General features: G+C 40.6%; 1 protein-coding gene across 1 annotated transcript; it reads right to left on the bottom strand.

The window, feature by feature from the left end:
• Nucleotides 1-223: 223 nt before the first annotated feature.
• Nucleotides 224-26,557, bottom strand: slc27a4 (solute carrier family 27 member 4). Its single transcript, XM_084047777.1, has 13 exons — nt 26,128-26,557; nt 22,968-23,129; nt 20,122-20,338; nt 17,816-17,999; nt 13,789-13,947; nt 10,292-10,453; nt 8,924-9,033; nt 8,506-8,715; nt 7,975-8,101; nt 7,464-7,601; nt 5,427-5,591; nt 4,210-4,356; nt 224-2,835 (listed from the first exon to the last, which is right to left on the bottom strand). The coding sequence occupies exons 2-13, from the start codon at nt 23,126-23,128 to the stop codon at nt 2,678-2,680; spliced, it is 1,938 nt and encodes a 645-aa protein (XP_083903903.1). The 5' UTR covers nt 23,129; nt 26,128-26,557; the 3' UTR covers nt 224-2,677.

Raw genomic sequence — 26,557 nt, 5'->3', positions numbered from 1 at the left:
ACCTTACAACTAGGAGATACTACGGTACTAAGGTATCTTATGACATCACACTAGTAATATCTTATCTTAAGGTATACTCCTAATAACTCTGCGCAAAAAGAGGAACAGTTTAACCACTTTAACCCAATTTTATAGTTTGACTATTCAAAAACAGCTGATCTACAAGCTCTGTGAGCATTAGATCTGCTATTTTTTAAAACATTTTGAAAAATCTTGACAATGGTTGAAAATGTGGGAATTTTGATTTAATAGAGAATAAGTGAAGGGAGAAAGGGGCTCTAGACACAGAGGTAGTGAGGGGGCACAATTAAACAAAGAAGTCGAAGCAAGCCGAGTAGATACTCCAGGACTGTGACATTTACAGTAAGGGTCAATCAAAGACAGGGAATCGTATAAATCTATAGGGCACTAGGAGACAAAAGTGGAATATGATAGGATTAGCGACTAAACAGGGTCTAACCATAAGGGGCCAGTCAGGATGCTATGTGCAGGCCAGGGCCTGTGAATCTCACAGTAAGGCACAGTGCTCTGCGTGTGATTAATAATAATGATCATTCATGCTTCTGAAACCTCCACTGGAAAACTACCACAAACCACAGATTAACACATAGATGTAAGAAGCATATTTTCCCTTCTAGTGGGACTCTTTCCATCCCATTTCGTCAACTCCCTCCTTCTATCCATCCCTTCACATCTTTGGATCATTTGGCTCTTTTAAATTAAAACAAACTATCCCCTCTGCGCCGTCGCAATATTGCACTCGTTGAAAACAACAGTTCTTGTGGGACAGGAGATAGCCGTCTCTTTAGTCAGGTCCACTTCATATGGTTTTAGAAATAATGTACACACCTTACAATAAATAAAATCAACCCTTTAGAGCAAACCTGCACAATACACCCAGGGTACCAGACTATGTAGAATCTGAATCTGTTTTCATACATTTAGAATTTCAGCCAAGATCCCTCAAAAATGTATGGTCTTCATACATACACTATGACTATGAAATATAAAACAACATCTTTATACCAAAGTCGAAACAGTCAGTTTAAGCACCCCAGCAGCTACAACAGAAATATACTGCACATATTGTTTTGCACTGTATATGCTGTCATTCCTTTAGGACACCTACTGTAAGTGTTGCTGGAGTATATGAGTTATGAGTTATAACTAAGCTACGCAGAAATGTTATGAAAGTCAAAAATAACTTCACGTGTAAGCTCAAGAGCTTTGATGCATGTGATGATTACAACAACATAAGCATTGTATATTTTGTTTTCATGTGTTAAAATATGTAAACTTAAATATATTTGGTATGATGCAGACACATTTAAATACAAAGCTTTGTTTCACATCAGCTCATTGTGTGGCTGATTATTGCACAGGCAATGCTGAAGCCCTATTGCACTTAATTATAATATTGATTATAATAATAACCCTTCAGCTACTGCGCTGGTATCACTTCTCTGACTCCCGAGTTGAAACTTTCGTTTTTTTTGTTCTCCTTTTAAAAACACCCCTCTCTCCTTTCCTCATGTCTTTCGCAAACTCTACAGACAGGCTGAAGTCACAGGTGGTCTTCAAAGAGAAGACAGGACGCAAGCAGATGAGGAGAGGATGAGGAGAAATAGGAGAGACACTTAGAGAGAGGATGTACGCAGTTCATACTAGCCACTTGAACCCAAGCGCCCCCGCCCCCTATTCTGGGGGAACATTCGCCAGAAATAGCCGATCTACAAGCTCACAACGCGTCACTTTCTGAGCTCGTAGATGGGCTATTTCTGGCAAAGCGATTTGGTGCAGAAGGAAACAAGAGCAGACCAAGTACAGAGCTAACTCAGGTCCGCTTTTTACTAAGTATAGAGGGTTTAAGTGGCTACCTACATAAGGCTGTCACTGCTGGGTAATTGTGCAGGTTAAATCCCCAGTCTGTTCTCAAAGAACAAAGAGAACAACAAACAAAACAGACAGACAGACAGACAGACAGTGTAGGTCCTTCTTAGGTCCTTCCATTTTGTCACATACTGTGTGTACTGTGTCCACGGTCCTCCTCAACATCCATTAGGTTTGTAGTTATCTGCAGTTTCTTAGTTTTTGCAATCTGGATGCAAGATGCCCCATGGTTTCTCCCCTCTCATAGCAGGAAAAAGCATCTGATTTTGGGGGATCCGGGTGGAAATGAAAAAGGACGGGGTTATTGTCGTTGTCGAGGGATTCCGTGAAGGTCTATGAAGGGAGGGGTGTTTCAAGTTTGCATATCGGACTCGTCATGTGGTGTGAGACCCAACATGACCTGGTTGCTGCCCCTTTCTGTATTTTGCTGAGGTAAGAGGAGACCTGGTCATGAAATTTAGTTAGAGTGGGGAGGTGTAGTTATTGGGCCGTGTGGAATGGGAACTATGGTTTAGTTTGTTTTTTAGAGGGTGGTGCGGGGGGAAAGGTGGTGCTGGGAAGAGTACGGTAATTAGGTGTGCATGTTATGTGTGTGCATCTGTGTGTGTGAGGCAGCCAGTGGGCATCTCAGTGTTCATTTGCATGTGTGCAGCAGTGTATGGCTGAATATATGCGTGTATGAGGACAGGGATCTGAATTCTGATCTCTTTGTCTCTGTCTTCATGCCCTGTTTCTATTATGGATTCATTCAAATGTGTATATGTGTGTGTGGTAGCCATTCTGGTCATCAGAGTTTCTGTTTCCCTGAGACTATGCAGCCGTGTAGTTCCCCATTTAGCTCCACATAGCGCCCTCTGCTGGGATCCAGGAAGTACAGTCTATCTGACACCGCACTGGGGTCAAAGCCCTCATTACGCATCTCTGTCTTCTGGAACTTGAATGTGCCTGAGAAGGAGGAAGGACAGCATGGGTGAGGAGAAATTGGAGGAAGACGAAGGAGTCAGTGAGGTTGAGAGGAAGAGACAGTGAAAGACAGAGACGAGAGAAGAGTCTGAGCAACCTCTGGCTTAAGGTTTCTTTTTTTGTGTAGAAACATTACTCCGGTTTAACCCATTAAAACCGGGAAAGCATCTGTCATTTTAGATTTTAGCGTTGGCTATTCAAAAATAGCAGATCTACAAGCTCAGCTTGTACATCTGCTATTTTTTAACAGTTAGGATTGGAATTTTTTAAACACAAATCTTCTCTTCTGGGGATCCCTGACACTAACATTTTCAGATAGGGGTCCGCAGCCAAATATTAATATCAATTTGGGGTCTCTTGGCACGAAAAAGTTTGAGAACTACTGATTTAGAAGGATTTGTAGAATCGGCCTCACATCTTAATGGGTTAAGATAAAAACCAGGCATTCCGCCCAGTCCGTGAACTAAGGACTCTTGCTCACGCTGTGACTTTTAAAAATTCTCCTTATCTTTTTATCTTCTCATCTTTTTTATCTCGCTGGCTAGATTGGTTTCTTATCTGCTGTGTTCTTATGATCTATTTGTGTGGTTCTATTTCTCTAGTGGGATCATTTAAGGTCAGACTAGTCCAAATAGTTCCAAAAACACCATTTGTAAGCTCGACAGGGGAGTTAAGAGTAAAGTTTGATTGGTTGATTGATTTGAATCAAGCAAAAATGTATAGCAAAGTACATACAAACATGTATAAATCATAATGTATAATAAAATACTATTTTCCTGTTTCATGACAGTTCTGTCATCAGGCACAGTTTTACTAATCATGAAATCACAGAACTATTTTGCTTTGCAGCAGCACAGACTGCAATGGTTGTGTGATCTAGTTTTGAATATAAGGTCTGGTATATCATGTATTCACAGACTGGCTCTTTTGGAACTATTCTGACATACCCTGTTTGGAAAGAAACAGGACATCATGTTTACTGACAGATGACTCTAGAGCTAATATTCACTGCAAGTACAACAGATATGTAAGAGGCTAATTATAGTATACTGTAAGTCTAAAATTGGCAAACATTTTACTGAGGTGGATTTAACACTGTATGAATGCATCCTTCTGATAACATTATCAGGAAGACAAATTTGACTTCTTTAAAGCAAATAGTATATAAATAGTATAGTTTGGGTGAATTTGTTTATAGATCTGGAAATATGTGTTTATATGCAGAACACACACACACACACACACACACACACACACACACACACACACACACACACACACACACACACACACACACACACACACACACACACACACACACACACACACACACACACACATGACTTTTTCACCCACCAGTCTTGTTGACCTCCGGAAGGAAACGGAGGAAGACAGGCCTGGCATAGGGAGGAAGAGCCTTCTCCATGTCCTTAACAAACTTCTCAAGGTCAGAGGAGTGGGTGGGGTCAGCGATGGCGGCCATGCCAGCCTTACCCTCCGCTCCTGTGAGGACAGAGATCACCAGTGTCAGAGAATTCACCCATTACATACTGGGAATGGACCGAAAAACAGACAGAAAACACATACTATCTTTAACTACAAAGTGAATAACTAACTAATACTACATTTATAATATATACCTAAGTAAAACTACATAAAACACATTTCCAAGGTCCCTAATTTGCTTCAAAAGGGTTAAACACAAAACCAACAACAGCAAAAACAATAAAACATTTAAAACAAATGTTTTCCATCAGTCTGTTGTGTCTGCAACACATTTACTCTATATTTTGCGGTAATGTGAAGTGGCCACATTGTCTTATGTACGGAAATCTGCAGTATAGATCTCCAATTCTATGCATTATCACACATTTCACTACCATCATCAAATATAATTATATGTAATGTAATGTCTTTATTCCATAAACTACAATGTGTTTCCAGCAAATCGCTGTCTCTCCTCAATATCGCTATACTGTACTTTTAGCCAACCCATTAACAGGTATGTTATAATTGATAGATAAATAAATAGATAAATAAATAAATACAACAAACAAACAAACAAACAAACATCTCAGATGTGATTTAGACCATTGGTTCTCAAAGTGGGGTCCGGGGACCCCCAGGGGTCCTTGAGGGAGTTCCAGGGGGTCCCCAGTTAAATAATAGATTAGGCACCAAATGGACCCTTATGGGTCTGTAACTCTGAGAGTGTACAAATGGAACAAATAACGGGTCCATTTGGTTCCATTTGTACACTCTCAGAGTTAAATTGACATAGATTTTACAATATAAATTGCGGTCCAAGTGATAGAAATGCCATTAAATGGGGGTCTGTAGCCCTAATGCATGTCAAACTGGGGGTCCTTGAAATTAAAATGGTTGAGAATCACTGCTAGAGCCGTAAAAAACTTCTCTTATGGGGGTCCCTGGCATATCTTTTGAAATGGGGGTCCGCGGGCTAATAAGTGTCAATTTGGGGGTCCTTGACATGAAAAAGTTTGAGAACCACTGATTTAGACCGATACACTGACAACTCTTTCAACTACAATAAAACAATTCTTGCCGTTTACCTGGTACTTCCACTCCGTACACAACCACATCTTTCATGTCTAGCAGCCTGCTCAGAGTTCCCTCCACCTCAGTAGTTGAGACATTCTCTCCCTTCCAGCGGAAGGTGTCTCCTGTGCGGTCCTTGAAGTACATGTATCCACACTCATCCATGATAAGTACATCGCCTAGACACAGGGGGAGGGGGCAGAGAAATCATTAGGGCTGCAACTATCCATCCTTTTCTTAGTGATTATTCATCTTGGCGATCATTGATTCATTGAATAATTGAGAAGCGCGTTAAAAAAAACAATATGGATCTCCATAGCAATGCCTCAATCACTTCCACTCTTCCACTTTACGGATGTAAATGGGTCAGTTTAGTTTTAAAACTAGCATTGCTTCTGATTTTGTGGTTAATTTATTTGTATTTATAAAACTAAAACACATTTCTTTCATTAGATAGAGCACATCCGAAGCTGATCTCCCCGCTGCATAAGTTCACTCCTGGCTTCCTTCTATTCAAATCAACCATACGATCTTCAAGGCACTCTTAACAACTCTCTCCCCTAGACTGTCTCACCACCAGCTGTGCTCAATCGGCTAAGCTTTCTTCATTCACCTGAATGGTGCTAATAGTTGCTACTACTACTTTGATTAGGGATTTCAGCAATACAAATGCAATGCATTCCATGTACATGACAGTGGCAGCCTCCTCTCCCAAAGTTTAACTAAGCATAACACTGTGTATAACCCAAAGTCTGCAAATAAATCATTTGAGTGCGCACATCCACGGGTATATGGACTAGAGTAGATAATAATATTGTACTTTATGGTCCGATTTTTATCTGTGTCCTTTGAATTGCAACGTGTCTGAGCTGAGCTGTCTGTGTTTGTGTCGTCTTTGTCATAAATCAATAAAAATGTTATAAAAAAAATAAATCGAGTGATTTGTCTATCGGCACTTTGTGTTTGGTTGTAAGATGCCGTTTGGGATGCTATGGTTTTATGTTTCGTTCTTTACATGTGTACAGCACAGTAGTTATTATAGCGCCAACTAACTTTTGATGAGAATGGACCTTGGGTCCACTCCAGATTGAAATCAATGGCAAATTCATTTGAATGAATTTCTGTCTGTTTTGCCAAAAAGTTAGTGCTGTACCCTAATCAGAATTTAAGAGGTTGAATCAGATTTGGGATTTTTATCTTATCTTTATGACAAAATATACAATATAGCCTACATTTGCAAGAATTTCACGTTACATTGTCAAGTGCATCAGAGCCACACGAATATTGTTGTTTGAGCATTTAATATCAATATCATTCATTAAGACAGTTTGTTTTATAATTGACGACAATGCACCAGATTGTGTGCAGATTATGTACACACAGTAGTTCTGAGCGCAAGACTAAGGCTACGTAAGGCTAAGTCAACCAGATGAGATAAGCAGACTCCGTAGGCTGAAAGAGAGAACGCACTTTCAATGTATCTACATTGTGTAAGTCACAAGCACATGGTTTTCTTATCGTAAATATGACGCTTTTCCAAATTCTTGCGTTTAATCCAGGTCCATCGTTTTGCTTGTTTGTGATGTGAAGCGTCAAATGGATTCAATAAAATGTTCTCCTACAACTGGGAAGCTTTCAAAATAAGAGTGTATTTTATGCAATTGGAATTGGAATTACTTCCCATCTCTGATCTTTACTATCTATTTGATCAGCTCACAGGAACCCACATAGTAAAATCCTCAGTTTTAATCCATTTGTAAATCAGAGTGTACAAATGAAACCAATAAGAACTGACATGTTTTAACAGAATCCCTGTGAAATAATGGACAGGAGGAAATAACATGATTTAAGGCATTATTGTGTACATTGTCAGCAGATTTCAGTTCTGGTGAATGATAGACAAAGGTTATATGTTATTTGACACTTCCCACATCTCGCACTGATTGACTATTTCAGATTTCTGCTCAACATTACATCATTGTTCCTTTCACATTTCAGGATTTTGGACACAAAATCGGGCACATTATCCTCTAGTGTGGGGACAGCTTTACCTGAGAGATAAGCAGTGTCTCCCTTCTTGAAGACACTCTCGGCAATCTTCTTGCTGGTTGCCGTCTGGTTGACATACCCATCAAACCTCCGCAGAGGGTCATTCTGAACAATCCTGCCCACTAACTGGCCAGGCTCACCTAAAGAAAGACAAAAAGACAGAAAGAAGAATGATTCAGCATGGAAATTCAGTCGACATACTGTAGCACCACTGTATGTGCAGTATGAAACGCAGGACAGATAAAGATAGGGGTAGAGATACATCGAAGCTTCAAGAGTGCAAATTACGAAAGGGGTAAACAGGCAGGTATGCCTGCTTAATTCAAACTAATATTCAAGTTCATTGTCATATGAACTGGCATACAGTACATGTTTACATAGAAGAGTGAAGTTATTGCCCGCAAATAGGGTTACCAATAATAATGAATAGTAAATCATCAGTAAATGACTGATTACAAGGGATGTAGACACCGCTATAGTACATGTATTACAGAGAGTATATGGTAGGCCTACCAGGTTTACAAGGAATACAGACTCCATCAGGACCCCGGATCAGTTCCATAGTTTCCTCATCCACTTTCACCAACCTGATGGGGTATATGTATGGAAGGATCTGGCTGTTGAAACCACAAGCTCCAGTCTAGCAGGAAAAGAAAACAAACAAAAATGGTTAGCAACCACAATGTTAACAGTCTGAGATGATAAATGAATGGCAGGGACTTGGCAATTAAACCCACACATTTCTGCTTAATTCTAACAGATGCACAATGTCAATGTGTTTGCAGGTCAAACCGCCCCATTCCTTTACTTTAGTGTTGCCCTTAGTTTAATTTGAGAAAGCCCTGTCAAAATGTATGCAACAGAAGGAGTGCACTGTATTGTCTTAATCAAAATCGTCGTATACAAACAAATGCACTAAATATGTTTTTTTTCTGTCCAGAATTGCTTTGCTAATTAATTAACTGTGTGCGTATGACGCGCAAAAAGAATGTATGTATTTAAACACTTTTATGGTCTAGTCTACAGTTAAGCACTCAGTTACACCTTGTTGTCAAAGTTGCCCAGGCTGCAGTTACACTCTGTGGCTCCATAGAACTCTGCAATCTGTCGGACGTTGAATCGGTTGGTGAACTCCTCCCAGATGGACTGCCGCAGGCCGTTGCCCAGTGCCATGCGCACCCGGTGTTGCCGTTCTGTGTCGCGAATTGGCTGGTTCAACAGGTACCGGCAGAGCTCGCCAATATACTGGATGATCTAGAGGGGGATGTGTTGTGGGTGGATGGGCCAGTAGAAAGAATCAGCTCAATGACAGAAGATAGATGTTAAGAAAGAAAATAAAGGTAAATGTTTTAACGGACTAATGTGTCTAACATGTTAGTTAGATAGTAACAAAAAATGGAAAAACTATAAAAACGGTTGACATGTTTTTTTCTCTAAGTGTGAGCCAGGGGTATCATCTCACCGTGCAGTTATGCTTGACACAGTCGTCCCAGAAACGTGAGGCAGAGAATTTCTTTCTGATGACAACGGTCATGCCATGGATTAGACACTGTCCCATTCCTACGATGTTACCTGAAAACATGGAGATATAATGGGTTCAGATCACAGTATTATACAGAATCACCATGTTGTAAGATGTGGAGATATTTGGCTAGGCTTGGGCAACAAAGCCATACGAGAGGAAGGTCACAGAAGGACACAGATGTTAGAAAAATGCGAACAAAGTTGCTGTGCTGTGCCAGCACAGTAGAAATGTGATCCGGTCATGAGCGGATTGCTTTTGATCTGCTTATTCTCTCTCTGCCTCTCTTTCTCGTTTATACAGTACGTACAGTATGAATTGTATGAAGTCACAGTGAATGTGGATAACCAGAGAGTTTTAAAACTTACAAGGGAATGTTTAAACTTTATAGCAGACCAAGGAGTTTTAAAACTCACTAGGAAATTGGGGAGAAATCATCATTCCACATGACATTTAATCATGAACACAGATCATTCATCGATTGATCAATGAATACAGTACAGTACATAACAGGTGTATTCAATTTCCTACAGGCTAAACAAAAAGGCCTGTAGGGTGAGAATACATTTCTTCTAAACAGTGCAGACTTAAAATATGAGCATTGAAAAAAGTGATCTATTCCGTCCACTATGGTTTGCCAGTTTAGGTGCCGCACCTGTCAATGCTCAGGGCCACATACGGTAACCATAATCTGTACTATAGCAGCATTCTGCAAAACATTGATTTGATGTGAAGCTGTTATTTAGTCCATCATATTCATGTTTGCTTAATACACTGAGGCTAGGCTGAGATGAGCAACAAGTCATAAAAACTCAACCAGTATTTTGAAAGCGGACATCTGGGCACATAAATCCTCAGTTAATTGAATGTCAATGTAGAACGTCAAGTCACACATCTACAAGTCCACAATTTAACTTGCCTGTATGATATCCATGGGCTCAGTTTGTATCTGGTTAAAACCAAAATAGACATTGTCAAGGAGCTCACAAGCTAATGAAATGAGCTAACCTGACCTTATGGCAGACCATTAGCTGCTGAGGCCCTCCCAAAGTCAATTGAGCGAAATCAAGGAAATTTCTCTTGGCATTTTTACTTTTTTGTTGTATTGAACATGTACCAAACTGTGACACCTCTGATTCGAGCTGAACTGAATATTGAATTGAATATGAACTCTTACATATATATACGTATATCTTACTTCCACTATACAGAGTTGCATACTTGATATGTTTAAATAACATGCAATGTTCTCTACAGACAGACAGACAGACAGACAGACAGAGATAAGCATAAACAAAGTTTGGACACCTGCAGAGTGGTAGAGTGGAAGGCAGTCATACATCACATCTTCAGGCTTCATCCCAAAGCCGTAGTACACCAAGGCTGCCATCCGATAGTACCTGCTGTGCACTACAATAGCAGCTTTAGGCAACCCAGTGGTCCCTGATGTGTAGATGTAGAACAGGCGATCTGTAACACACAAACAAGCATCAGTAGATATTACAGATTATTATATAGTATTGAATTTTACACTCTCAGGCCCCTATAAGCACGTCTTAATTACCAGGTCTTATTACTTAACTTAAGACGTGGAGGCGTGACCAATGCCATTTTGCTATTATGGGTGTGGTAATCTGCGCACTGCGCCAAGGCGCTATGTGGCATTACTTTAATCAATCCAATCAGAGTATCCACTGCCATTCCCTTTAAGATCAGCGCAAGACGCAGTGCTATTTTCCGCGTTAAGCCATGAGACCAAAAGAGAAAGAAACTTCAAATTGAAAGGAGAGATGTCCAGTGTCCAAATGCAGGCATGGCCGTCATTACCACTGTAGCCTCTGTCTAATTATGTGACTGTCTCATGTCCAAAACACATTGATATCTCTTGACAAACCAACAAATATTCCCATTCTCAGTTGCGTATTATTAACACATTCCCTGTCATTGACGGAGATCTCCGTCATTTCAAATCCAACAATCTCGTCAACTAAAAAAAAAACATGTTTTTAGTGATTATGCTAGAGGGCTCTCTTCGCCAACCTATGAATGATCCCTTGACTGCGAGTGAAGGCTAGAACCGGAAATTACGATATCCCAAAGAAAGTCACTCTGTTCGCTCCAATGTTATGAAATTTAGAAAAGCACATCTAGCTCGGATTTCTTCTCCCAGACCGCGTTTTTTGGTGAAAAGCGCAAAATAGCAGATACCGCACTGCGCCCTTAATTAACATATGAACACTCACCCATGCGTAAAATATGCTGGCGAGTCTTATTCCTTAAGTGTTTGCGTTCAGCGCAACTTGCATAATAGGGATTGCGCATAAGATGGTGGCATTATCACTTAATTACCACATAAGACGTGGAATTAATACGTGCTTAATAGGGCTCTCAGAGTAAAATCAACACAGACTATTTTGCAGTGTATCATCATTCTGCTAAATTATAATTCACATTTTAAGCATTTAGCTCTTTCTTTAATCTAAAGTGGCTAAGAACATGTGCAACTCCAGACCAAGCTACTGTACTATGCACTGTGACAACAACAATGCATTCCAAGTGTATAATGATATAAAATGTTATACATAACTTTTTATAATGGAAGTAAATGACAGTGTGTTTGTATGTCTGGGGCTAATATTGCAAACTGATGGACCAATCAGAAAAACATTATTGTGTGCGCTGGAAGTAGGCCATGGAATCCCAAATATGAGTCATACATAATAGATAGGCCATAGATGACTGACAGACCCCATCTTATTTTTTATGGCGTGGCTCTGTAGGAGGCCAGCTGATCAGTGGCCAAGTTTCTTGTGCACGCTGTCAGTAGACCAAGGAAATACCTCATGTATTTTCTTCAAATATGTTTCATCGATTAAAATATATTATAATATTCAACTTAAATTTTATAATGTAAGTCAATGGAGGACAAATCGGGCAGAAATCTTGCCAAGATTTGGAGTCATACATCATAGATTGTATGTCATGACTGATGTCATAGACTGGCCAAATGAAGTCCAAGACCCACATGGGAGTGTTATTAGTGTGGTTGCCCCAAAGGCGTCTTTTTTCTAAACAATCAAAAGATTCTGACCTCTGACTGGCTGGGTTTTGCAGACTGCCAAAGTACCTTAAATGATTAGGTCTGATCCTTTATTAGAGCCTATTAACAGTTATGATAGTGACTATAAAGAACAGAACAGTGAGAGGATTAGCCACCACCTCACAGGACCTCATGAGGATAGAGATGGTTTACTATTCTGCAGTATGTTTTCACATCAGCAAGAATGCACTGGGACTTACAGTAAGTACCCCTCCCCCAACACAACACAAACACCCACCCACCCACAAGGTGCAAGCCTCTGATGAAAGGCTCTACCGAAATGCAATGACATAGTAATAGTGTTTATGACACATTTATCTTTGTTCAGTTATAATATAAGGAAACGATTGTGTAAATGGTTCATGGGTCAAGATATCTGCACAGCACATTATCTCATGTAGGGGCAATTTCTGTCAACTTTAGCCTTGATTGTGCAACCCTACAACAGCACTCTAATCTGTGTCAAAGATGAAGCAAAGATGAACTGATAGGGAACTCTCTCCCTCTCCGTCTGTCTGTCTCTCTTCTCATACACACACATCACCCTGGAAACAAGCCCCTACTATGCATGCCATTCAAATTGTTATGAGCTAGCATGCTGGATGAATCATAATAACATCATTATTATACCAGGAAGCACGGATTGAAGAGTAATTTGTTCCATTTCAGCGTTTGGCTGATCTCTCTCTGTATGCAATGTGTCCGGGCCGGTTGGATATACCCACTTGAAAATAAGGTTAATTTCTTAGGGCTGGATTTTACAAAAGGGTTCTGCATATAGTTTTATTATGTGTTTTCAACATCTGGTGGATGAATGGTAGTTGTGTAAGGGTGCAAAAATACTATTGGAAAACCTTCTGCAAAGCACACATCTGTGGTAATTTGTATTACAAAATAATTGTTGGAATTTCTCTCTGGCACTTCTTTGTGTGTCCAAAGTCAGAGTCATATTTCATCAGCAAATGCACCATGGCCAATTTTGATTGCAGATTAAAGAAATAAATAATGCTTTCCTACTGTAGCATGTATAGTTAAAGCATTTTACAAAGTTAACAAGTGATAATACCAATTACTTAGGACAGTCAGTGGAGGTCATTGAGAGGTTGGAGACAGAAACACCTAACCGCCTAGTAACTGCATATGTAGTGAGTGAGCATCAAATGAGAAAACATCACTCATTTTTTACTCTGAGCACCTCTTATCCCAGACATATTGAATTTGACAGATGCTCTTTCTCTATTTGTGATGCTCGCCTAGTGAGTACCACCTTGCCCTGGTGTTACAGACCCCTTTGGTTGTCTCTCTTAAAGGCTCTTGTGCTGCTCCATTAAGGATTCTCCATACAAACTTTGCAGAAGAAAAAAAAAGTCTCTTCACTTGCCCAAAAACGATACGTGTAAACCTCCCCATGCATGCTTTCACACAGCATACTATTTTAGACGTAGTTAAAGACAACTATACCAACATTTTCCATTGTAACAAAAGCAAACTGGCCACCAGATGCATCGACAGTGACCTCAATTGGTCCATGGTTTGCAAACTTTAACTTGACATGCTGCCTTGATGGTTCTAGCACAGACAGCCCACACTATAGCTGTTGGTTTGTTTCAAAAGGTTCTTCTTAAAATACCATCTTAAGACTGCTTTTATTGGGAAGACCAGCACCTGGTTGGTGCTGAGAGTTTTGACAGACATGAGCGCTCACCTAAGAAGCAGCGGTCTGGCCGGCTCGGCAGATGTGTAGCGCTGGCATCCAGCAGGGGTTCTAGGCACTCGGTTCCCGCTGGAACCCGTTTGGCATCCCAATCCCCAGAGCAGAACATCTGAGTGGTCTTCCCCATGGAACTATGGATCTCACAAATCGCTGCGAGAGGGAGACAGAATAGAATAAAATAGATCTGTTGCATTATTCCACTTTGAAACCACATGAACCCTAGCACCCTGGGCATGTCATAATAGGCGAACAAAGATGATGTTTACACATAGTACAAATAGCTTGATAATGCACAGTGGGTCTCCCACTTGATATAAAGGTTAGGAAGGGAGAAAGGGGAAAAGGGGATGGGAAGAGAAGAGAATGCGAAAGGGTTGGAAGTGAGGTAAAGGGAGGGTGAGGAACGGTGAGAAGAGGGTGCAGGGGTAGAAGTGTAGAAGAGAATACAGAAGGGATGGAGAACAAAAAAGGGAAAGGGAAAAAGATAATTATTGGGATATATATGAGGATATATATGAAGTCTGAAAGGATAGAGAGGGCACATGCCATAAACAACAAAGAGAATGATGAGAGAGAGAGGCAGAACAGTGGAGGGTTGGGGGGGAGACAGAAGGTGAGACCCAGATCAAACTGCTAGGACAGAAAGGGTGATGAGGAGGTCACCGGGGAGAGAGGTGAAGCACGACAGAGGGGAGGAATGCAAGAAACAGACAGATTGACCCTTGGCCCAGTGTGCACGAAGAGAGGAAGATGAAAATAAGACCACATCCACATTTGACCATAGATAAAACAATATAAAAAAAATAAAAACACACCCAGTGTGAAGTGGGCGGTGTGGTCACAGTGGTCATCACAGTGATGGAAGTGATTCACTTAAGTGCATAGTCCTATTTATAGGGCTATGCACATGTGTCATGTGTTTCTAGCCAATCACAGTCCTGAATAGAGTCATGGTGGCCAATCACGGTGCAGGGTTAGGGGGGTACAATGGTGGCCAATCACAGCGCAGGGTTGGGGGGGGTGCAATGGGTGTCGATGTCCAAACCTCACATATAGGGGCGGTTGCACCGCCCAAAAAACATGAAGGGCCATACAATGGACAAATGGACAATTGATTGAAATGTGAAACCCAGAGTGCTGAATTATATTAAAACTGCACGAATTTCATAGGCATAACATATTGCTTTAAAATGGGTTATTTGGCAGGCTAGAAGGCCTAAGTCCTTGCTTCACAACACAATAGAATGGGGGGGGGCAAATAGACAGTTTTGCTTAATGTAAAAGCCTTTCACTATGCTGGCTCAGTGCTAAGGCTGCTGACTGGCATTGGCTTGCTCAGTAGCAAGGAAGCTGGGTTTCCAATTACTTAAAGACATAAACCACATGACAAATATAGGATGCAGTGCAAAGTCTGTGACATCAATCCTGAGACAAATGGCAAAATTGTCGAGATTGGGTCAGGGGAAGGGCCAACAACTAATAGTAGGATCGTTCATATAGGCTCACTATATATACACACACAGCTATTTTTTTGCACTCTTTTTTTTCCTTTTTTACAGTTTTACTATTATTGTTGTTATTTTATTACCTATGTTGCTGCATTGTCTGAAGGAATTAATCACTATAAATGTTTAAAAAAAATGTATTTAAAGTCAAGGATAAAAAAAAGTATATCAAAGTGGTGTAGTTTTGTCTGGAGAAGTGCGCATCCTCTAAGTTCACCCAAACATTTCAAGGTGGCCCATGCTGTAAACAGTGGCATCAATTCAGAAAACGCTAAGGTGTGTGGCAAGGTCGCCTAACAGCATCAATATATCTAAGGCTAGCAAACACTCATTTCCGACATAGGCTATACAGTAATAGGCTTGATTGCACAGGCTACAACGTAACATGACAAATGTGCAGTCTCATCCTTCTACTATGAATGGTTTGTAAATCATGTACCGTAGTAGGCTAAACAATAATAATTGCCCTTTTCTTTGATATGCGGCTTTCAACACCATGGACAATGAGTGTCATGATTAGAGAGCAGAAGAGAGAGAAATAAGGTTTTTCACTGTGGGGAATTGCTTTTACAGAAAACGTTTTTCCACCCTTCTTTTTCAATTAGTCATTAATCAGTTGCAATGCCCATTTCAGTTGCAACACATTAAACATAGCAAGGGCCACCGGTAATCGAGCAACGTCATCAATTTGACTGATTCCATCCATGCAAACAAGATCCCCAGGTAAAAGTCCAAACACAACAAATACAGATTGAAGAATTGATCTGATGAGGCAAAAATAATTGATCTGATGAAGGCCTCAAATTATCAAAGTCATTCACTAGTAGTTTATCAGGATTCAGAGATTTGACAACAGTTGGTTCCACAGCCATTAACTTGAGAATGAGATGGGAGTTAGTCTGCCATCCCCCATGGTGGTCCTTAGGTAACGTTTAACTGTTTTCAACAAAGGGACAAATCTCTCATTTCATGCCGTGTAGATAGGTATTGTTGCAGCATCTGAAATAACTTAATCACCTTTGAGAATACCAGACAGACAATGTGTTCAGTTTGGTAGTGGGGCAACCAAATCCCTGCCAGTATTTTTTGTACAAAGAAATGCATAAAGTACATACAGAGATGATTTTTCTTTCATTTTCTCTGGTATTGAAGCTTTTTCTTCACCGAGCGACATAACAACTTACAATCGAAGTAAGTGAAGCATGAAAAAGTTGTATAACCCACTCAGTTTTTGTCAAAAAGATCAAAAAAGATTCTAAAGTTACAAAAGTAATTTCATAACATAACTTGTGTCTCTGTATCTTTCTCTCGTTCATGCTCCCTCTATCTCTCTCACACACGCGCACACACACACACACACACACACACACACACACACACACACACACACACACACACACACACACACACACACACACACACACACACACACACACACACACACACACAGTTTATAACATTAACATCTATTTCACTAAATATCTAGAGTAGGCGTATGTGTGTGAGAGTTGTTGAAATTTCCTCAGTGCTAAGTCCAACATGGACTAAAACATTCGTTCTTTTTACTCTATGCACCTTTGCACCGTGTAACAGACAGACAGTAGTTTAAAAAAAATGTGGTTCTCTGTGTGTGAGTCCTTACTTGCAGTATGTAAGTTTTAACTTTTTTGACATAGGAACGTAAATAGTGACAAGGTGAGGGCATAGAGAAGGGATAACATGCAGCGATAACATCAGCATGGGTACTGAATTTGGGTTTAATTCCCTGGATGTTAGAATCATTAGTTGGTTGAGCCACCAGTGCACCGGCTATACCCAAACTCAATTATACAGCACTTGAACCAGGACTGCCTGGCTGAAAACCAGGAATCCTAACCATTTGACATGTATGGGATACATGTATGTATGTGAAACCACACTTATCACAGACACAGCGCTGATGAAGGCTTGACGCCGGACCGTGTACGTTGTTTGGTCTATAGTTTACCATGCCAACATATAAATAAAAAGTTTCCCAAACAGTGGGTCAGGACCCATATGTGGGTCACGCAACAATTTTTATGGGTTGCGAGTAAACACCCATTTATTTTTTGTTTCCTACATTTTGATTTTAATTATCGTTATTTCTAAAGATTTTCAAAATATTCCCAAAGAAAGTTAAAAACAAATTCAAACGTTTTTTCTAAAGAATTACATAAAAAAAATGTTATCCATTAATTAGAGGGGAAAAAATACTAGAAGTAGTGAAAATAGCAGATCTACAAGCTCACAACAGGTCGCATTGCGAATTGTTGTGAGCTTGTAGATCCCGCTGAGACATAATTTCTCTTTTGGGTCTCGAGCTAAAAGGTTTGGGAACCACTGCCTTAACGGACAGTTCCGTGAGTGCTGGGATTCTCTATTATTGTAAAGTAACTCTTCTAGACCATGCACCCGGTAAGAAAGCTCAGTAACATGTTGAAACGAGTTGCAGTCGTGCTCGCATCCCTTGTGTAAAGAACCCTCACTCTTACCCTCAGTAAGCTCTGATCCAAACACCACAGCCTTGGCATTGGAGATGTTGACACAGTGGACTAACGCCTCCATTCTCAAGTTGAAGTTGATGAGGGCTGCCTCGACTCCAATCTTGGCCATGCCCAGCCACAGGCCCACATACTGGTTCCTGTTCTCCATGAACAGGGCCACCACATCTCCGTCCTAGAAAATAAACATCAGTCAAGAGTCTTGTTCGAATATAGAGGATGTTCAGCCATCAGACCCACCACGATGTATGCCCTTTGATTGGTCAGGGGCAATTACAAGGTCATAGCTTGCACCTGAGTTTCAGGTTAGGTACAGTAACTGTTTAGACATGGGGTTGGGAGTGGTTTAATTCATTAATTTAAGTTAACATTGGTCACTGTCAGTATGGTATGGTTAGACACGTGAGGCATCCCAAAAATATATATATATACATTTTACCCAGTCTTGACTGACTGTTTCTGGCAATTGTCCAATGGGAGCTGACGGCTGATAATATATTTTCATAAAACTGCAGATAGTGATTGATTCCACATCCTTTAAGGCTTTTTCATATTAAAAGTGTGACAGCTGTTGATGATCTTTTGAGGAAAAAAATTCAGACTTAACCCATTAAAACCAGGAAAGCATCTGTGTCATTTTGGCTATTCAAAAATAGAAGATATAGAAGCTCACAACGCGTCACTTCATGCCACGCTGCGAGCTTGTACATCTGATATTTTTGAAAATGTTTGGAAAATCTTGAAAATGTGAGAACCACTGATTCAGAAGGCATTTGAAGAATCGGCCTCAGGTCTTAATGGGTTAAATATATGACAGACAAACCTTGTAGATTAATCATAGTGTATTTACAGAGCAGTGCCAAAGCAAGTCCAAGGACAGTTGGCGACGATGTCAGCTGATTTGGTTCAAGTGTGACAGACACTTATAGGTGAAAGTTCCCCACCTTTCCTCCCAGAACAATGCTCTGCCCTTCCAATCAGATATCATTACCAGAATAACTTATTATAGTCTATTTGGTCATGCTTTCTTCACATGGGCATCTCTGAGAGCCCAGTGTCACCTTCTGTCTATTAATTCATCCTGACCTTTCCATTGCACCATGGAACATTCTTACAGATATAGCCATGGACTAGTACATTTCAAAGTTACCCCGTTATTGACCACTTGAATCTTGAAACAACAAAACAGTATTATGTCACATAATTCCATAACCCTAACCAAAATACTGGAATATTCAATCAATCAATCGAATCATGCAATAAATATTTAAAATAATCCCTAGAATAAGTTGTCATTCAGAATTTCTTTGCTTGTCATCTGAGGAGAACTGTTGCTACAAGTGCTTATTTTCAAGCACATTATACAAATAGTAATATAATATACAAAAGCGGTTTTGGGTCAAAGAGCAACTATACTCACTAGAGTCACTACCGATTCAAAACACTGGTGATAACCTACAAGGCAGCCAATCCACATACCTATCGGCCATGATCCAACGATACATGCTCTCCCACTCTCTGTAATCAGCCACTATTGGTCATTCATCCCCCTCTTCCCTACCACAACCTTGCCAACGCTCCAGGAAACCTAAATTATTCTCCCTCCTGGCTCCCAAGCTGTGAAATGAACTCGGACTGCAGAGTCAGTCCCCAGCTTCCGACACAGCCCGAAAACTCACCTCTTCTGACTTCACTTCATCACCGGCCTACGCCCCTAAACGGAAGCCAGGGTTCTATTCAGTCTTCCTCCCTCCTACCACGCCTCTACCTTGTCCTGTCTTTACTTACTGTGTGCATCTGCACTTGTACAGTATTTGTCATAAATGTAGCTTAGTTGCTAAGAACGTTTATGGATCTGCTAATGTACTGTACCATCTTAGCATGTCTTCATTACACTCTAATCCCATTACCCCTCGCCCTGTTTCTTTCTTTTTTGCAATTTCTCTCAATTTCGTCATTGCGAATTGGTCCCTGTCACTGCCATCTTTCACTGTGGGTCTGGGCAAGCTGTAGACTACCACGATGTGTCTCCTCCAATACAAATATTAATCCCCAGCTACTTCTTTCCCCTTGACAGCAAGGAGCTTCCCTGGGAGAGCATAATGAGCATGGAGGTTAATGTTACTGTATCTACCCTAGATCACATCATGGCACTGCACTTATAATGGACATTTACTAGTAAATTGTAAGTCACAACTGACTGCAAATTGTACAACAGTTTGATCATAACCAAATATGGTTCCACAACAATTCTTGGCAAAACACACATTTTTATGCTTTATAAATCAAATGTTTACCTGAAACCCTCTATCCAGCAGCAGGTTGGCCACTTTGTTAGAGTATTCATCCAACTGGTTAAAAGTCCACCTCTCTGTCTCTCCAGTACCCTCGAAGATCAGAGCGGTTTTATCCCCGTAGCGACGCACAGTCTCTGCAAAGATCTTGGGGATGGTGTTTTTCTCTTTGAGGTGGCGTCTGACATTCATCTTCACCTGCAATAATACTCCTGCAGCACTGGTGGAGGAAAGAGAGAAAGCTAATGAGAAAGTACAAGTAGTGATTCTGTCCATAAGGGAATTGTGAGAACAATAAGAGAAGACATACAATTAATATCCAGTAGTCAACATACAAGGTAAACATTAGGCTTTGCACATTCCCAGTAGTGTAATCAAAGTATAACTGGCACCCTGGCCTATCCACCTTTACCCCCCCTTTTTTCCTTTTCCTTTTCTTTTTCATCTGTAGGCACTTGGCTAAAGGTTCTTTTAGTCGCCTAGAAAAAAATATCTGTAAACATTGATATACCATTAATAAACAGTGAAATAATGAAATACAGACAATGTTAACTTAATGAACATATGCAGAACAGATCAAATCCTCAGAACTCATGTTCATCCTTCGCTTGCGCAGATGACCAAGTCTGTCTACTCATTTAAGTGACATGAGTGGAAATTGACCTCAATCAAATTACTAATTACACAACTCTATAATAAAAGTACTCATGGGTAAGTACTAAAGTAAGATTATCCAAGGATAACCTTAGAGTGATGTCATGTCATGGTGTACACACCATAAGCGTATTCATCAGGACTTAGCACACCTGGTGACGGCATCTTTCAACACCATTGATAGTGGTTAGGTCATTATCAGTGGGACAGAACACGGTAAATGTCTATGTAAGCACTGAAAACAAGTATATTATTATAATTATTGCCATTAGTGTTATTATTGTTATTATATTTATGGTGAGAATGAGGACAATTTGGTGATGAATTTTGAAAACCAGGACATTTTAGAGTCTAACAGATATTGTCAGGACTCGAGACAGCAATTTTGTAACCAGGACAAACTTGGACAAACCGGGACATCTAGTCAGTAGTCTAAACTATATTTGTGACTATCTGCCTGCCCCGTGCAATCCCAACAGATGTGCAAATGTAGTGCTTGCACAGGAAATGATGCATGCATGCACAGGAAATAAAGTAGGCTATGTGAAATGCGGAAGAGAAGAGACGGTGGTTAACGACTAGGCTAACGGCCCAGAGCGCACCTAAACAAACCATTACAGTTTTTAAGTAACTATCTAAATCGCATTATTAACATATTCTGGCAGTAGCAAGAATGAAGATGAGCTACTGCTACTAGCTCATTAGTCATTTGCTAACTGGAATTGAACTCTGGGATTTGCATTATTAATTTGCATTATCAGTCATCGCATGTTGTTGGCAAACTACCAAACAGAACATCTTAGAGAGCACGACCCTATTAGAATGAAGCACTTGTAGAACTAATGTGTTAAATCCAGTCTGCTAACTACCGACAGTGTAATGCTGAATGCTATGAGTTACAATTACATTAATTTTAATCATATACATTATGAGTTATTTTAAAATGTTGGTTAATCAGTCCTAAATGGACAGTGATTTATTTCTGTGTGCACAGTTAACCGTGTAACCAGCCTCATCCCGATGCAGAATATTTATTTGTCAAGTGGTGGAGTTTGGAGTTGTAAAATGTTACAACAAAGATGGTTGGGTGTGTCCACCGGGCAAAGTAGAACATTTTATACCCACAGCTCACTAAAACTACTTTTACGATGCAGGTGTAAAGATAAGGGTGATTTCCGTGTTTTCTATTATTATTGGCAGGTCCTTTGTACCTTTGATGATGTTGCCATCTTGCTTGTTTTTTCTTCCTATCTTAGTTTTGTTACATTGAAGGATCTTGCAGAAGTCTCCAGGGGTAGTGGTAGTTGTATAAAAGGGCATATTTTATACATATTTAGTATTGTTTCTTTGCATTCAAATCCTAATATCCTATGATCAAAATTACTGAATAAATAACTGCCCCCCCCCCACCCCCTTAAATGCCAGATACTGCATTTTTCCTTTTATGGGACAAGAAAGACTATTGCTTTTTTTTTTTGTCTCCTTTCTGTAGCTTTCTCAGGGGGCAGGTCAAGTGAGCTTGGCTTTTACTATTTCCTGTTTCATCATCAGTGAAACTACTGGTTAACAAAAAGGAAGCTGGTGATAAAAGGTTTACCCTGGTAACCCACAACAGTAAATATTATATGGTAGAGAGACCCCCACCCTCATTCTTCCTTCTTTTTCCCTTTGATATTGACAACAAAGCTTCCTTCTAAAACACACCTGGGGGAGTGAAGCGTGTTATTACAGGAAAGCCTCTTTCTTTAGTTTCTAATTCTAATAATACAACTGACTGCTGACTTTTGCAATTCATGATACATAATGAAACTAAATCCCTTCTTGAGGAGCCTTCGCTCTTATCAGTGTTGTTTGAAAACGTTCAGCACGCACGCACGCACGCACGCACGCACGCACGCACACACACACACACACACACACACACACACACACACACACACACACACACACACACACACACACACACACACACACACACACGCATTACTGGATTCCTCAGTCACACAAATACATTTCCATGGTCGTATTTGTAACTTATGACTCTGCCTTTGTTTTTAAATCAACAAATTAACAAAACTTTTGACATGTTGAACGTTCCCATAATCCTTTAAAGCCTACAGTGCCATCTCTCACTTTGCTTCAGGTACGCATGCAGGAGTGAGTGCGAGTGCACACACACACACAAACAGACTCACTGTAAGTCTCTGCCGATTGTCTTTGCAAAGATCTGTAGAAAACTCCATCCTCCAGATCCCAGGTAGAAGATGAGGGTGGCAGGGAGCACCTGGTACCAAGGCAGGCCCAGCGGCAGCCTCAGCACAAACAGCAGGGCTGTGCAGCATCCTAGACGCATCATCCTGAGAGACACACACACACACACACACACACACACACACACACACACACACACACACACACACACACACACACACACACACACACACACACACACACACACACACACACACACACACACACACACACACACACCTGATTTAGAAATTGAATACAAGGACAGCACCTGGCACCTGCCTGGGTACAGGTGTATCAGCAAAAGCAGTAGGGCTGTTCGTTCGCCACACTACCCAGTATCCACCATGAAAAGTAATGGCAATGGGATTTGTAATTTAAACTATGGAACTGTTGTTTCATTACATAACCATTTCCCCCTATAATTCAATTTTGGTTAAGGTTTAGATTAGGGTTAGGATAAACTTTTTTTTACATACTGTGCATTTGATAAAAATGTCATACAATTGAGGTACAGTACTAAGAACTATGCCATGAGATGGAAAAAGAAAAGGGTAGGATTAACCAGGTCTTTTTTGTTTAAATTAAATATTTTAAATAAAAATATTATGAATAGGCCTACAAATAAAACCTATGTGTCTGTTGCTTTGCTCCATATTGTTCTTTTAATATGAATTCAACCCATATTACACTGTTAAATCAACAGTGAAAGAAAACTAAAACTAGCTCACTATTCCAGTACTTGTAGTTGTAGATAAAGTGTATAATTGCATGGTGCAAAGGACTCTGCAACCTTCTATGCACTTCACCCTACAGTGAGAGATAAAATTACATAAATATTGGCCTATACAGTACATACTAGACCTTGGTAGAACAAAAATAAGCATAGAGCAGCATTAACATGTCATCTCAGAATATAATTAAAGATATAAATATAAAGAGGTTAAGCATTGAATTATCTCCCTTAACTGAAATAAGAGCAACTTCAATCAAATGATAGCACTTGTCAAAATTCTATTGGCAATAGTACAGAAGAGTTGCTGTCAACTTTCAAAGAGATGATAAATTACTAAGTCATACCAAACCTGATTTGTCAGGTTTGTCAACCCAGTCAGCCTGGTCATACCTTGGCAGGGTGGGGTGGGTCCGTTTACATTTCAGTTACAGTATAGGCATAATTTACCTTTTCACCCATGAGACACAAACTCATTTAAAAAAAACATATTTTTAGCTTCTTTCACGGCAACCAATTTCGCCTCAGTTTCAATATCAGTGTATTATTAGAGTTAATTTTTGACAAAGGAAGCATAATGGAGTTGGTCCAAGCTGCCAGGGAAAAACACTGAATGTAATTTTAAATATAGAATCTGGAGTTTAGAGGAACGAGCCCGGAATCTTGATGCTCTTATGCGTAACAGCATAACAAGTAAATGTTTATGATTGTATTTACACATCCCGCTCAATGTAGTCCACTGACAATCTATTACATTATTATTTTAGGATGGGGCTGTTAATTAGTGGCAACATTGAGTTGATGTTTATAACATCTTCCTAGATCAGGGGTCTTCAACGTTTTTCAGGCCAAGGACCCCTTAGCTGAGAGAGAGAGATGAAGCAGAACTTTTTTTTGGGTAGATTTCATAGATAGCTTCATAGACTTGTTTGACAGCACTGTCATCAGTGTATTTTGGGCCATTTAACCTTTTAAACCGTTAATAGGCTACTTAGTAAACTTCACCATCGCTTCTGTACTTGATCTGCTCTTTTCCCCCTCTACACCATCACCAAACCACTTTTTAGAAAATAGCTGATCTACAAGCGCAAGGTGTTGTGTGCTTGTAGATCTGCTAATTTCGACTAATGTTCCTCTCAGAATACTACGGGATGCCAGGGTTCAAGTGGTTAATGTAAATGAAAAAATCCTATCAGACAAAGATTTGGTGCCCCCCCTGTAATAACTTTGAGGACCCCTTACGGTTCCGGGACCCCCTGTTGAAGACCCCTGTCCTAGATGGAAGAACCTGGAGGAATCTCAAATGGAATGTATTGGAGACAGGGCCACATAAGAACTGGAGTCAGTGTGTTTACATTACATGGCATGAGTCGAGTGACCATGCTACCTGATAGCCAGGAAGATGAGCCCACAACTAGTAAGCGATAGGCTTAAGAGGTGACTGCCACTCTATTATCTATTTATTACAGTGTAGGGAGAGAAAGAAAAAAAAACCTATGCATTCATCATCACCCTATCTGTCATTTAACGGCTGATTTCTTATGCTAGGGGAGTAGCCTATATTATGATGGCACATCAAGCTGCTCTCAGTGGATGAATGACTGTGTATCAACTCATGTAAAATGAAGAGTGTTACAGCGGTGGGTAATGCGTTTGGTTTACTGTAACCTTAAACAGACAACAGATCGACAACATAGGCCTATTTAGTAAACAAAATGATCATAAAATGCTCAGACCAATACAAAGAAAAATACAAAAAATCATCATCAGTCACGGTTGCTACACCCCGGACATTTAAACAGCGCGTACCAACAGCATATTGCGGTAGTGGGTAGTTTGCTGGGGAAGGAGAAAGCGTAGAGATGATGGCTCAACCCACACTGTTGGTTATAGGCGAACACCTCACCACCAACCAATGCCATGTGCGCCTTGATGTGTCTCTTTAAACATATAAACCCATTAATCATAGTGCAGTGGGATCCCTGATTGTTCTATTGTAACAGGAGCGGGGTTGGCAATTTGGATGCGCAGCCTTTTGCGCGCATCGGCTTATAGCAGTTTTGACAGAGGCAGCTTCTTTAAAAAAATGAGCTGACATACACAGTACGCTGGCTTCAGAAATGACCGTTTTTGGTCAATCGTAACATTCCAGTCGTTTGCCATCGCAATAGCTGTGTCCATATCCGTTCATTTATAGACTGATCGTGGGGCAAGGTTAGGTTGGCAGAGGACAAGGGAGCCAGCAGCGTCGCCTCTTTTCTCCCATCGGCCACGCTATAGTAAATAATAACGGACCCATCCGGGGGAAAGCGACCATTGTGGAATCCCTCCATTGACGCTGGATGTGACCGTTGCTTGTACATAGACCTTACCTTGTAATGGGGTCCACTGCGGGTCACACGGACACACTCCAGACGCGGAACCCCGTCCTGTGCGATTCCACCTTGATGATCGGCTTATAGGCCAGCCTTGGTCCACCAGCTTCTCTGCTGCTCTGACAGAGAGACTCACAGAAACGTATACACACACGCACGCACGCACGCACGCACACGCACACACACACCACGCACACACCGGGATCTCCTGATAAATAAGAGCGAACGGTCGCCCCTCCGGTGATGGGGATTGGGATCAAATTCTCCTGCTCCCACGGTTCGACTTTGCCCCTATTAACATGGTCTGGTCATCGCCATGGCCGTTATCGCCTTTTTCTCTTTCATTGTACCCGATAAGCTCGCTCGCCACACAGTAATTCAAATGACCTTATAATTTTCTTAGCACAACGCCCGCCCACCACTGCAA

This window comes from Gymnoscopelus microlampas (assembly GCF_963454915.1).
Source record: "Gymnoscopelus microlampas genome assembly, chromosome: 21".
NCBI classification, from domain to species: Eukaryota; Metazoa; Chordata; class Actinopteri; order Myctophiformes; family Myctophidae; genus Gymnoscopelus; species Gymnoscopelus microlampas.
This window is presented reverse-complemented; position numbering and strand designations above follow the sequence as displayed.